Raw genomic sequence first — 12,477 nt, 5'->3', positions numbered from 1 at the left:
TGGGTGGTAACTTGTGGTTTTACGATGGACATACCCACTGAATGCTGTGCACTTGGCTAATAACTCTGATTCAAATGGCCTGCTAGAATCTGTTATTATAGGCAGTGGGCAACCAAATCTTGATAACCAAGTGAACACAAAGGCAGATGCTAATGTTTCCAGGGAGATGTTGCCCAGTGGTACTGTTTCCTGCCATTGAGTGAAACAATCTATGATAGTCAACAGGTAATGTTGAACATCTGAGGACGTAACTGACCCATGATGTTGAGATGTACATGCACCAAACATGTGATGATTTTGGGCAATTTGCCCGCTGTTGCACATATGTGACAAGATACTTTTCTGCATTGGCATGGCATACACATGCACGTCCACATGTGGCAGACCTTCTCCATTCCCGGCCAGACAAACCGCTTCGACATCAGACAGATCGTCGAAAGGACTGCAGGATCACACAAGCTGTGTAAATTTACTGATACTGAAGACCTTCCAATGATCGATCTGAAGTCGAAGCGAAGCTGAACCGACAGGAAAGGTTGGTATCTTCCTTGTGAGATGATGCAATATATTTGAACATCTCCAATGGGGACTCTAAATGAGTGCAACTGTAATACTGAGTTGGCATCACTTTGGAAGCTCTTGGTCAGTGTGTTGCACCTGGGTGATCATGTTTAAGTTAATGGGGCTCAAAATGCTGTTGATTCACAAGAGGCAGTCAGCTGCTGTGTTGTCCATACCAGATATGTGCTCAATGTTGGTGCTAAACTGCACGATAAATTCCAGATGATTATACTTCCACAATGAACAGTTAAAGGTATTCTGCCTGAACACAGGTGTTCTGCATCTACATCGGTACTCAGCAGGCCACTGTATGTGGTCCATATAGGTAGCCAAATCTCTTGCGTCTATCTGCAGCTGGATGTATCTGATGGCTTTGTACACGGAGAGAAGTTCTCAATCATATGTACTCCAGTTTTGTTGCAATGGTGACAGTTTATGAGAAGAATAGGCAAGAGATTGCCATCAGCCATCTGCCCACTGTTGTAATATGGCACCTATAGCTGTTAGGTTTGCATCAACCACCATCACTAAGGGGGCATCAAGCTTAGGACACAGCATTTGCCATATTTTGTTTAACAGTCTCAAAGAACAGAGCTCATTGCCTCAGTCCTTTAACCTTATGGACAGAAAGTGCTGCAGTTAACTGTTCTTGTAGCTCTGCTGCCAGTGGTAGATGATGGCGATAAAAATTTAGCTTCCTGAGGAAACGATGTAGCTCTTTGACGTGCTTCGCTTCTATATTTGCAGAATACCTACATTTCCAGTGGGGAAGGGAGCATACATCTGGCTGTTTTCAAAATAACACCGTACTGTTCCAATTATTTGAGCACATCTCTAACATATTGTTGATGTTCTTCTTTGGTGATCGAGAAGGCCAACATATCATCAGGGAGCAAAGCAGAAGTGTAGACCTTGTAGTACAGATTCAACAAATCTTTGCCAGGTTTGGGATGCATTTTGTAAACCAAAGTTCATAAACATGCTCTTGAATATCCCAAATGGTGTAACATTGCTGTTTTCGGCATATCTCCTCCTGCCACTGGTATCCGAGTATAACCCTTGGCACAATCTAAAGACCGTTGCACCACATAAGACATGGTTATTGTCTCACAACAATGGAACTGGGTACAGTCTGGTTTGGATCATGCATTAAGAGTTCTATAATCGCCGCATGTACGATATGCTCCACTCTTCTTAGGAACCAGGTGCAGCAGAGATGACTGTGGGCCACTTGATGGTCGGATAATGCCTTCTTTTAACATGGTGGCAACTAGGCCTTAGCTACTGCCATTTGGTTTGGTGCCAAATGTCTAGGTCTACATGATACTGGAGGGCTGTCCATGGTTTTAATAAAATCAACAGTATTATGCTGGACCTGATTTGGAGATCCAGGGGGCCTAGACAAAGCTGTGTATCGGGGTAATATAGTAGCATACTTACAGACCATTTGCATCGGTTTGGCACCATGTGTGGTCGTGCAGCAACAGAACCCAATTGAAGCCATGCCAGTCACGTTGTCCATGAGTCAGGAATTCACCACATCCAGCATCAACTAGCAGTATGCTGGGGAATCCGTGCTGATGATTGGCTCTGAGACATCAGTGAGAGTGAAGTACAGATCAATGCACAGCATAGTCCCAAGTCCAATCCCACACACTGAGTTCCATCATTGATATCTTGGAATTGATAGCAGCTGACAAGCAGAACGTGGTCAGTGATCAACAGAGATGAACCAAGGTCCGCGGCAATATTTTCAAATCCGAATCTGTATCTACTAGATAATTTAGTCCAGACCTCCTGTAACTAGTAAACAGGCACTGTGATCCTGTCCAGCAGTCAGCTGCACTTTATCTCAACTGCAACTGGTATTTCAGAACGAGCTCAGACTTGTGCACATGCGTACCTGTTAACCAAACTTCTGATGGTACCGGCATACTGATAGTCCTGAATTAGAAGACAAGATGTTATTCAAGGATTGGCTCCTGTATCTGCGATGATTACGTCTTCTGACCCTGCTGGTACCTCGTCGAGACAGTAGTTCATTGAGCTGCTTGCATAGAATGTCTACCTTCGCCACCAGCAAATCAATCAGTGTGTGGGACTGCTGCTTGGCCCTACCATGGTGCTAACTTGTGTGAGAATGATAGTCTCCTATACATGGTCCACAATTTCTGTAATGGTGTCCAGTGACATCACAGGTTGCCAGGAACAGTACCAAAGTCCACTTGCTCTGCAAGTGCCCAAAGTACTGAGGCAGCTTACAATCCCCTGACATCATCTTGTGTGAGCACTTGTTGGATGCTTTCTTCTCGTGAAGCGGCAACTCTTCGGATGAGCTCAGTTTTTAGCTTCCTATAAGATTATTCCCCCAGTGGCATAGTTATATCTTGAACCTCCTCAGCACATTAACAGTCTAGTTGGTTCACTACCAAGGAAAACATTGCTGAATCATCTGCATCATGAAAACTTGCCTCCACTTGAGAAAACCAAAGTACAAGACTGTATGACCAGAACAGTAGCAAGCACGTGGCTAATCGCAATACTCTGGAGTTTTCTTGCATCTTGTGATCGTTTTTTCTGTGTAGTTTTTTAGGTTCAGATTACGTTGGGGTCACTAGTTGTCAGTGCAGCTGTGATAAGGACTGTTACACTTTGTTAGGCCTGTATCTTCCAAGCCTGCTAGTCTTATCCACCTTCTGAATTACATGGAACAACAACTTCATTTATCGGAAAAGTGAACAGCTGCATTCAACTCACTTATTAAAAGTTGTGAGACATTTTGGTTGAGTGTAGAATCACCTCTTAAATGGCTGAAACAGTTAATGAATGAGTAAGTAGTCAAGATATAAGTAACTATGTACAGTCTTTTCGAAGGTAAGTGAAAAGCAAGGAATAAAGAGCCTTGTCTCCACAACATCACCTGTGGTGGTGCGCTTCCACTTGACAAACATGACAACAACACACAGTAGATGACGGTAGATGATGTGTAATTATGTGGTGTATGTTATCATTACTGTGTTCAGCTGACAATGTAAATGCGTAGTTGGATCTGATCCACATACATACAACCAAAGCTGCTCCTCTAAACTAGACAGATAGGTCTACATCTACAACCTTCACAGACGAAGAGGTCACTGGTCAAAGTGAAATGGCAATATCGCAACCTTCAACACACTTGCTATTTCCAGTAAACTCATACAGATTTAGTACACAACACAACGTATGCCACCATTCACAAGATTCACAAGAGGAAAAAAATAAGAAGTAATATACCAAACATAAACAACATCTACATATGTAAATTAAAAATCAAATCACCAGAGACACCATCCATGTAATGGAACCATACATTGTTTAGCAAACTGTTACTGGCATATCATGTAAGAAATACCAGTCACATCAGTTCATGAATTTTGTACAAGCAATTGAAACACACACAAATGAGACAGTAGCCACTGTCAATTATGACATTAAGCATTTGTTGACTTACTTTGGAAGATATCTTCCTTTACTAATACAAGTTATCTCATATCCATTAAAATAATAGACAGAAAAATCATTGGGTAATAAAGATGCATAAAATATGTCACCTGTTCCTTGCGAAGGGCCAGCTGTTCTAAATTGCTTGAAATACTGTAACCAAAAATTTGTATATATGATTCTTGTAGTGTAGCCACCACTGGTTTCTGCCACAGACTACATTTATTGTGGCAAAAAGTAATTCTCACTTCAGGATGGATTACTGCAATGCTTTTCACAATTTGTTCAGTTCTTCTAATGTCTTCAGCAGCATTTCGTGAATTGCTTAGATACTGTTTGCGTACAGGCAGATTCTTAAAAAGATCTGTCACCACAATGTGAGTGCCTGAAACTTAAGATTAAGAGAGGAGTGTATAAGTATGATGTGAAAACTACCTACAATCAATCTGTAGGGCACTTTTCATAATATGAGTACAATAACATGACACAATAATTCAGAATATACCATTGCCAAAATGAGAGGGTCTTGAGTTTAAGATGCTTCCATCTTGACTGATCATATAGGTCATTGCAATGTTGTCACTGGCAGTCTTTGTCGTGATTGTAATACTTGACACCTGGCACAAGGAAGAAAGTGCCTCTCCTCTAAATCCATATGTAGAGAGTCTACCTATAACAGTCACAATTGTTTTAATCAAATATTTGCATCCATTCACTGGCTGCAGAAATGCCAGCTGGAGTAACTAATATTTTCAGTCCACTACTTGTCTAATAATAAAAGCAGTAACATCCTACAGGCAAAAATTTCCTCTAGTTTCTGTTCTCCACTTAATTCTACCAATGTCCTTGTTGCCACACACTCTTTCATTAGATTTGTACTTCTCCCTAGTTGAGTTACCATGTTATCTTAGTTTACAAATTTCAATACCATTCTAGGGTGTTTTCTTGCTCTCTAGGTCATCTTTTCTTTCGCTAGTTTCTTAATGGTCTTCATATGCTCTGTAGCCACATCCTCCTCCTCCTCCTATTCACCCACACTTTTTTGAGTACTTCGCTACCAAATCCGCACTCAGGCCAGTGGGAGTCGTACCCGACACATACTTTATGGTTCCCTCTTGCTAAGATTTGTTTACCTACATTCATTTCCATGTCTCACTGATTACAATTGTGAGCTCTAGCTATATTGTAGAACCTGTCACTTCTAGAGGATGACGAACAAGTAACTCACCTAGATCGGAGTAGTTCTGTATTTTGGAAGTATAAGATGAAAGGCAAACATTTGCAACATCAGATGGTTTGATTCCACAACCATTATCCTTTATCTCTATTTTCTCCAGACCATTCCTTTCCTGAAATCAATAACGAAGCGTCATTATCGTGACCGTAACAGCAAGGTGAATGTACTAGTTTTTGTAAAACAAGAGTTTACGCGATCACTTGCCAATCTAACTTCTATATTTGTAGCACCGGCATCCAATGAATTTTCAATTAATTCTTTCACAACACTCGACACCGTTGTAATTATTTGTGTCGTGGTCACAAGTCTGATGGTAGACGATGGCAAAAGTGCTACTGACATGGCAGAATGATCTGCACATTCCTGTACAAAAAATTCAACAATTCAAAACATCATTACCAAAACATTAATTTTATAAACTTAGCGCCAAACACTGTACTGTCGGTGTCAAAGATGTTCTCGAGCCCGCAATGGTGCAATACGTCGCAGCTAGGTGCATGCAATACAACCAATTGGCGTCTGGCCGAAATCGACCGATGGTCTGGCGCGAATGAAAACATATAGGTCTCTCTGTTATCACACCCTTTATTTGGCATTCACATTCGTCGACTTCTCCAACACACAATCAGATTATCAACTTCCCACTTAATCTGTGCCTTCGGCTACGCTGCAGAACAATCTGTCACCACGAGCAAAACAACTGATTTTAGTCGAACGTCAGTTGCACCCTGTTAATTTTAGAGACTTAACGTAACATGGCACTAATGATGCTAGCATTCATATTTTATAAGGCACATATTGTCAGATTTAAAATAAATAATATATTTTAGAGTAGTTCTTCTCGAGGCTAGCTATTAAAGGTTTCTCTTTCCTGACCTTATTTAGATCAAAAAGGAAGTATTTCGTAAAAGCTGGTAGTCGGTAGTTTTGTTTATGTGTTTTAGGCGAAATTTCGCACAATTGTAGATTTTCGTTTTTGGCTAGAGTTACCGCTTCAAAGCCAATTCGTGTCTGTCATACAGAGTTTAGGTAGTTAAACCTTTCGGAAGTAAGTTTATACGTTGGTTTACATTTGTGCTTATTTACGGATTAGTGCAGGTTACGAAACTGCTGTGGTCTTCTGCCAACTTATTCTCTGCTTTTGTGTTAAGTTCGTCTATGAAACCAGGTGCGACAAATGTGGTGGTTGCCGTAGAAATTTGAAAGAGGGGGGGGGGGGGGGGTTCCGTGTAGACTGTAAGTTATGGTTTCATTGGGGCAAATGTAGCGGCGAGGAAACGAGGGTAGAAAATGAGGCTCTTCCCTGGCAGTGTAGGTTATGTAGAAAGAACAGAAAAATTGCCGAACAGGAGACAAAAATTTGTGTCCTTAAGGCTGAATTAGAGACCGTGAACTTGGAATTATGTAGGTTAAAGCAGGGAAAGAGATTGAGAACTGGGGAAAGGTAGCAAGCAAAGGTTGAAAAAGGAAACACTTGAAAAAGCTCCAGAAATTCAAATAGTAAATCACTTTGGCTTGCTATCTGAAGTGGAGGAAAGGAGTCATAGAGATGTAGTTGAAAGCAGAGTATTGCTTAAAGAAAAAAGACAGCTCGGGATCAAATGAGAATAGGAAAAGAAGAATTCTTCTTATAGACAACAGTCATGGGAGGGGTGTGGGCCAGCAGCTGCAGGAGAAATTAGGTGCGGGGTACCAGGTCACAAGTTTTGTGAAACCAAGTGCTAGCCTTAGCCAGGTGACAGACAATGTAGGATAGCTATGCAGGGACTTTGAGAAGGAAGATTAGTTGGGAGAGCAGGAAACAGCCTGGCCATGAATCCAAGATATAGTATTAGGAGTGAGGTGGACAAAATAGAAGCAGAAACTGGGCATGGAAATGTGGTGGTCCTTCAACGCCATAAGCGGCTCTGGGTAAATACTCCTGTAAGGCATGTTAACACTGAGCTGAACAGGATGCTCCAGACACCGTGGTAGGTGGGGATACACTACACATGGCCTACACCTAAATAGGAGGGAGAAAGATAAGTTAGTTTCTCTGTTAGCTCATACTGCAAGAGGGGGGGGGGGGGGGCGGGGGGGAGGAGGCACAGGCACACAATGGATGATCCCTGTGGTTAATGGGACAAGGCAGATGGGTTTTTTAGGTTAACGCCAAAGTCCAGACAGACAATAATCGAGAAAAATAAAATAAAAGAAACTTTATGTATAGTAAATAGGGGCAAACCTAAGGGCAGTATCAAATTAGTTCATCATTTATGAGGGGAATAAAAAATAAAGTAGATGAGTTATTAGTGTGTCCAGATGATCTCAAAAATAAGAACGAGATTGATATATTCTGTCTGTCTAAACACCATGTAACTGTCAGGATGGATAGTGTCAGTATAATTGGGTATAATTTAGCATCTTACACTCGTAGATCTAGGATGGATAAAGGAGGAGTTGCCATTTTCATAAAACAGGGGTATAAATACAAAACTGTAGAAGTAAGCAAATTTTGTGTTCATCACCACTTTGAGGTTTGTGCATGTGAACTTCAGCTAGATAATGTAGTATTGGTATTAGCAACAGTGTACAGTTCCCCATTAGAAGACAGAGCTACTCATGAAAAAGTTTTACTCCCTATTATGCTGTCTGTCGGACAACAAGAAGAAGTTATTAATCTGTGGTGATTTCAATGTAATTCTGATAGAAAAAGAGAACTAGAAGTGTTATTAACAACATATAACTTAGCATCAGTGGTCAATGTCCCTTCACGTATAGCTCCAGACAGTAGCATTCTAATAGACAATGTATTTGTACAGAAAGAGAATGTAAAACAAACACATGCATTCCTGCAAAACTGATTAACTTACAAAATCTAATAGTGTGTACAGCTCAGAAACCATTCAGTAAAAGTGTGAGGCTGCTCAACCTGGTACGTATAGAACACTTCAGAGGAAGTTTAAGAAATGTTAATTGGAGAGATGTATATAATGAACCAAACTCTAATGATAAATGCAAGACATTTCTTGATAAATTTATATCCCTTTTTTAACATTGTTTCCCAAAGAACATTACTAAATGTAACACCACACACTCTTCAAAGAAACCTTGGATTACTACAGGTATTAAAGTGTCTTCAGAAGGTAAAAGAAAGCTATATGAGACAGCAAGAACTAGTAAAGATACAGAAGTAGTTTTACACTACAAAAGTTATTGTAACACACCGAGAAAAGTTGTAAGGAAATCAAGAAATATGTATGTTAGAGAAGAGATTAACAACTCTGGCAATAAAATCAAATCAATATGGAATGTTGTTAGAAGGGAGACAGGAAAAGTAAACATTGGGGTAGGTAGTATTAATATTAAAGAGAATGAGGCCATCCTAACCAACAGCACACAAGTAGCTAATGTATTTAACAACCATTTCTTAAGGGTAGGAGAAAAAATTAGTGAGAATAGTTCAAAAGATAAAGCCAGGCAGTACACAGAAGAGTCAGTTTGGAAAAATTTCAGTCAGATTAAGTTTCATCTAACAACCTCTTGTGAAATAAGTAAGATATCACATGGAATAATATTTTTGGATAACTCAACACTTAACCAAAAACTATTCACTGCTCAAAAGAATGCAGTTAGAATAGTATGTGGGATTTATAGTCGCACATCTTGTAGGCATCTTTTTAAAAGATTGGGAATTCTTACAACAGCCTCACAGTACATTTACTCACTAATGAAATTTGTTCTCAACAACATGGACCAGTTCAGAAACAACAGTGCCATTCATGATTATAATACCAGAAAAAAGAAAGGCTTAGACTATTCTTTAGTCAACCTATCTTTGGCACAGAAGGGGTAAAATATGCTGCTATAAAATTTTTTCACGAATTACCAGATGAAATAAAATGTCTGACAGAGAGCAGTAATAGCTTCAAAAATAAATTGAAATCGTATCTCCTTGACAACTCCTTCTATACCATAGATGAATTTTTGAATAGGAATAAATAAATCTACAAATATAGTATAAACATGTCATGCCATATCATGGAAGAGGTAAATAATAGAAATATTAATCTTTAACACTGTACTGTAATACATACATATTAAAAAATCTTGTTTCATATGTGCATTTCTTGTGCACTTGACACGTTCCACATCATAACGGCGACCATACCGCGCGATTGATCAATGGAACACGCAGCCAGCTAAATAACTATGCCTAGTAAAACATTTTGTTCGCGGTTATGGACTACAGCTCTCAGATAATTTATTCAAGGATGTGCTATTACTGCAAAAGAAGTCAGTAAGAATTATTAAATTGTGTAGGAGACAGGAAAACAGGGGGCCATTATTCACAATATTGCAGATAATGGTTGTTTACAGCCATTACGTATTTTTGTGGCTTGTTCATGTTAAGGAAACTCTAGATTCCTTCATCAAGAGGCGTGAGATACACGATCACAGCATGTGAAACAAAGAGAACATTAACATAACAACATGTTGACTGTCCAAAACACGAGACAGTTTCCTGATAGTTGGCCTGAGAACGTTCAGATCTCTACTGATTTAAGTGCAGGTGTTGCCAGTTGGTGAGATACAGGGAAAAAAATTTCAAAAGACTTACAACTATGTTCGCTATACTCCATTCAGGAATTTCTTAACTTCAAGGAAAGTGAACAGCTTTATTGAACTTTCTCCAAAATTAGTAATTCTCTCAGAGAACTAAAATAAAGTGTCAATGGTAGATAAAATGTATCTTGAGTAAAACACTTAATCTCTTAAGATTTTTGTAATTTTGCTTATTATTTGCATTCTAATATATCAGTTTTGTAATTTTTGACACAGTCTATTGAGTATACATGGTAATATACTGCAATAATAACTGCAAAATCTGCTGTTGCAGATTGTGAGTGTGTCTTGTGCAGATGGCTGAGATATAACTTACTGTCAAAGGAAAGTGTTAAGAGCACACAAATGATATTTATATCTAAATTTCATAAACATGATGAATACAGTGTGCATCTCAGTAACAATTATTATTGTGTACAAGACTTATTTTGAACAAGCACACCATTGGACAGTTGGGCACTAAAATTATGCTATTGGGTCACAACCTAAGATATGGATATTTGCACAGTTCAGTTATATTCAATTTTCTATCGATTATATGTACCCAATTCCTTATGTGTTAGAGCATGTCTATGTATTACAATATCAATACATTTTTCAAGTTCTTTTACTGCTGCTTCTCTTGTTACCAGTCGGCCATTATACAAATGTACTGTAACGCATTTCCCCTATGTTTATGGTAACAGGAAAGAATTCTGTATTTTTCAAAAGATTCAAAAAGATTCACCAATATCTCACGAAACAAGCATCAAACGAAAAAACTACAATGAACGAAACTCGTCTAGCTTGAAGGGAGAAACCAGATGGCGCTATGGTTGGCCTGGTAGATGGCTCTGCCATAGGTCAAACGGATATCAACTGCGTTTTTTTTTAAATAAGAACCCCCATTTTTTATTACATATTCGTGTAGTACGTAAAGAAATATGAATATTTTAGTTGGACCACATTTTCGCTTTGTGATAGATAGCGCTGTAATAGTCACAAACGTATAAGTACGTAGTATCACGTAACATTCCACCAGTGCGGACGGTATTTACTTCGTGATACATTACCCATGTTGAAATGGACCGTTTACCAATTGCGAAAAAGTCGATATTGTGTTGATGTATGGCTACTGTGATCAAAATGCCGAACGGATGTGTGCTATGTAAGCTGCTCAGTATCCTGGATGACATCATCCAAGTGTGCAGACCGTTCGCCGGATAGTTACATTATTTAAGGAAACAGGAAGTGTTCAGTCAAATGTGAAACGTCAACCACGACCTGCAACAAATGATGATGCCCAAGTAGGTGGTTTTAGCTGCTGTCGCGGCTAATCCACACATCAGTAGCAGACAAATTGCGCGAGAATCGGGAATCTCAAAAAAGGTGGCGTTGAGAACGCTACATCAACATCGATTGCACCCATACCATATTTCTATGCACCAGGAATTGCATGGCGGCGACTTTGAACGTCGTGTACAGTTCTGCCACTGGACACAAGAGAAATTACGGGACGATGACAGATGTTTTTCATGTGTTCTATTTAGCGACAAAGCGTCATTCACCAACAGGAGTAACGTAAACCGGCATAATATGCACTATTGGGCAACGGAAAATCCACGATGGCTGCGAGAAGTGGAACATCAGTGCCCTTGGCGGGTTAATGTATGGTGCGGCATTATGGGAGGAAGGATAATTGACCCCCATTTTATCGATGGCAATCTAAATGGTGCAATGTATGCTGATTTCCTACATAATGTTCTACCAATGTTACTACAAGATGTTTCACTGCATGACAGAATGCCGATGTACTTCCAACATGATGGATGTCCGGCACATAGCTCGCGTGCAGTTGAAGCGATATAGAATAGCATATTTCATGATAGGTGGATTGGTTGTCGAAGCACCATACCATGGCCAGCACGTTCACCGGATCTGACGTCCCCGGATTTCTTTCTGTGCGAAAGTCGAACGATATTTGCTATTGTGATCCACCGTCAACGCCTGACAACAAGCATCAGCGCATTGTCAATGCATGTGCGATCATTACGGAAGGCGAACTGCTCGATGTTGAGAGGAATGTCGTTACACGTATCGCCAAAAGCATTGAGGTTGACGGACATCAGTTTGAGCATTTACTGCATTAATATGGTATTTACAGGTAATCATGCTGTAACAGCATGCATTCTCAGAAATGATAAGTTCACAAAGGTACGTGTATCACATTGGAAAAACCGAAATAAAATCTTCAAACATACCTACATTCTGTATTTTAATTTAAAAAAACCTACCTGTTACCAACTGTTCGTCTAAAATTGTGAGCCATATGATTGTGACTATTGCAGCACCATCTATCACAAAGCAAAAAAAGTGGTCCAACTGTGTTGTTATGGTCTTCAGTCCATTATAATTATCCGGGCTGTTATGCCGTGGTCGGTTGATGAATTCTGAGGTGATTCCCAACGTTTCGTCTCCGACTGCGGGAGACATCTTCAAGGGGGTCCGTAGCTTGATGGAAGGTCCAACACACACACTGGCTCGCAGTCAGTAGCCCGGATAATTATAATGGACATGATATTTCCGGCCGTGAAAGTTTGCATTTTAGTATGGTC

At 39.8% G+C, this 12,477-nt stretch overlaps 1 protein-coding gene across 1 annotated transcript in view; it reads right to left on the bottom strand.

Moving 5' to 3' along the window:
* The window catches only part of LOC126260937 (PMS1 protein homolog 1-like), a 137,719-nt gene that overhangs the window by 100,530 nt on the left and 24,712 nt on the right, over nt 1–12,477 (bottom strand). The window contains exons 2-5 of the mRNA XM_049958444.1: nt 5,483–5,641; nt 5,270–5,390; nt 4,547–4,711; nt 4,152–4,432 (exon numbers count right to left, since the gene is read on the bottom strand). Coding sequence (XP_049814401.1) covers nt 4,152–4,432; nt 4,547–4,711; nt 5,270–5,390; nt 5,483–5,620 — 705 coding nt within the window. The 5' untranslated portion in view covers nt 5,621–5,641. The remainder of the gene's footprint in view (nt 1–4,151; nt 4,433–4,546; nt 4,712–5,269; nt 5,391–5,482; nt 5,642–12,477) is intronic.

The sequence above is a fragment of the Schistocerca nitens genome, chromosome 5 (genome assembly GCF_023898315.1).
Source record: "Schistocerca nitens isolate TAMUIC-IGC-003100 chromosome 5, iqSchNite1.1, whole genome shotgun sequence".
Taxonomy (NCBI): Eukaryota; Metazoa; Arthropoda; class Insecta; order Orthoptera; family Acrididae; genus Schistocerca; species Schistocerca nitens.
Note: the sequence above shows the minus strand (reverse complement) of the source record. Positions and strands in the feature narration are given on the sequence as shown.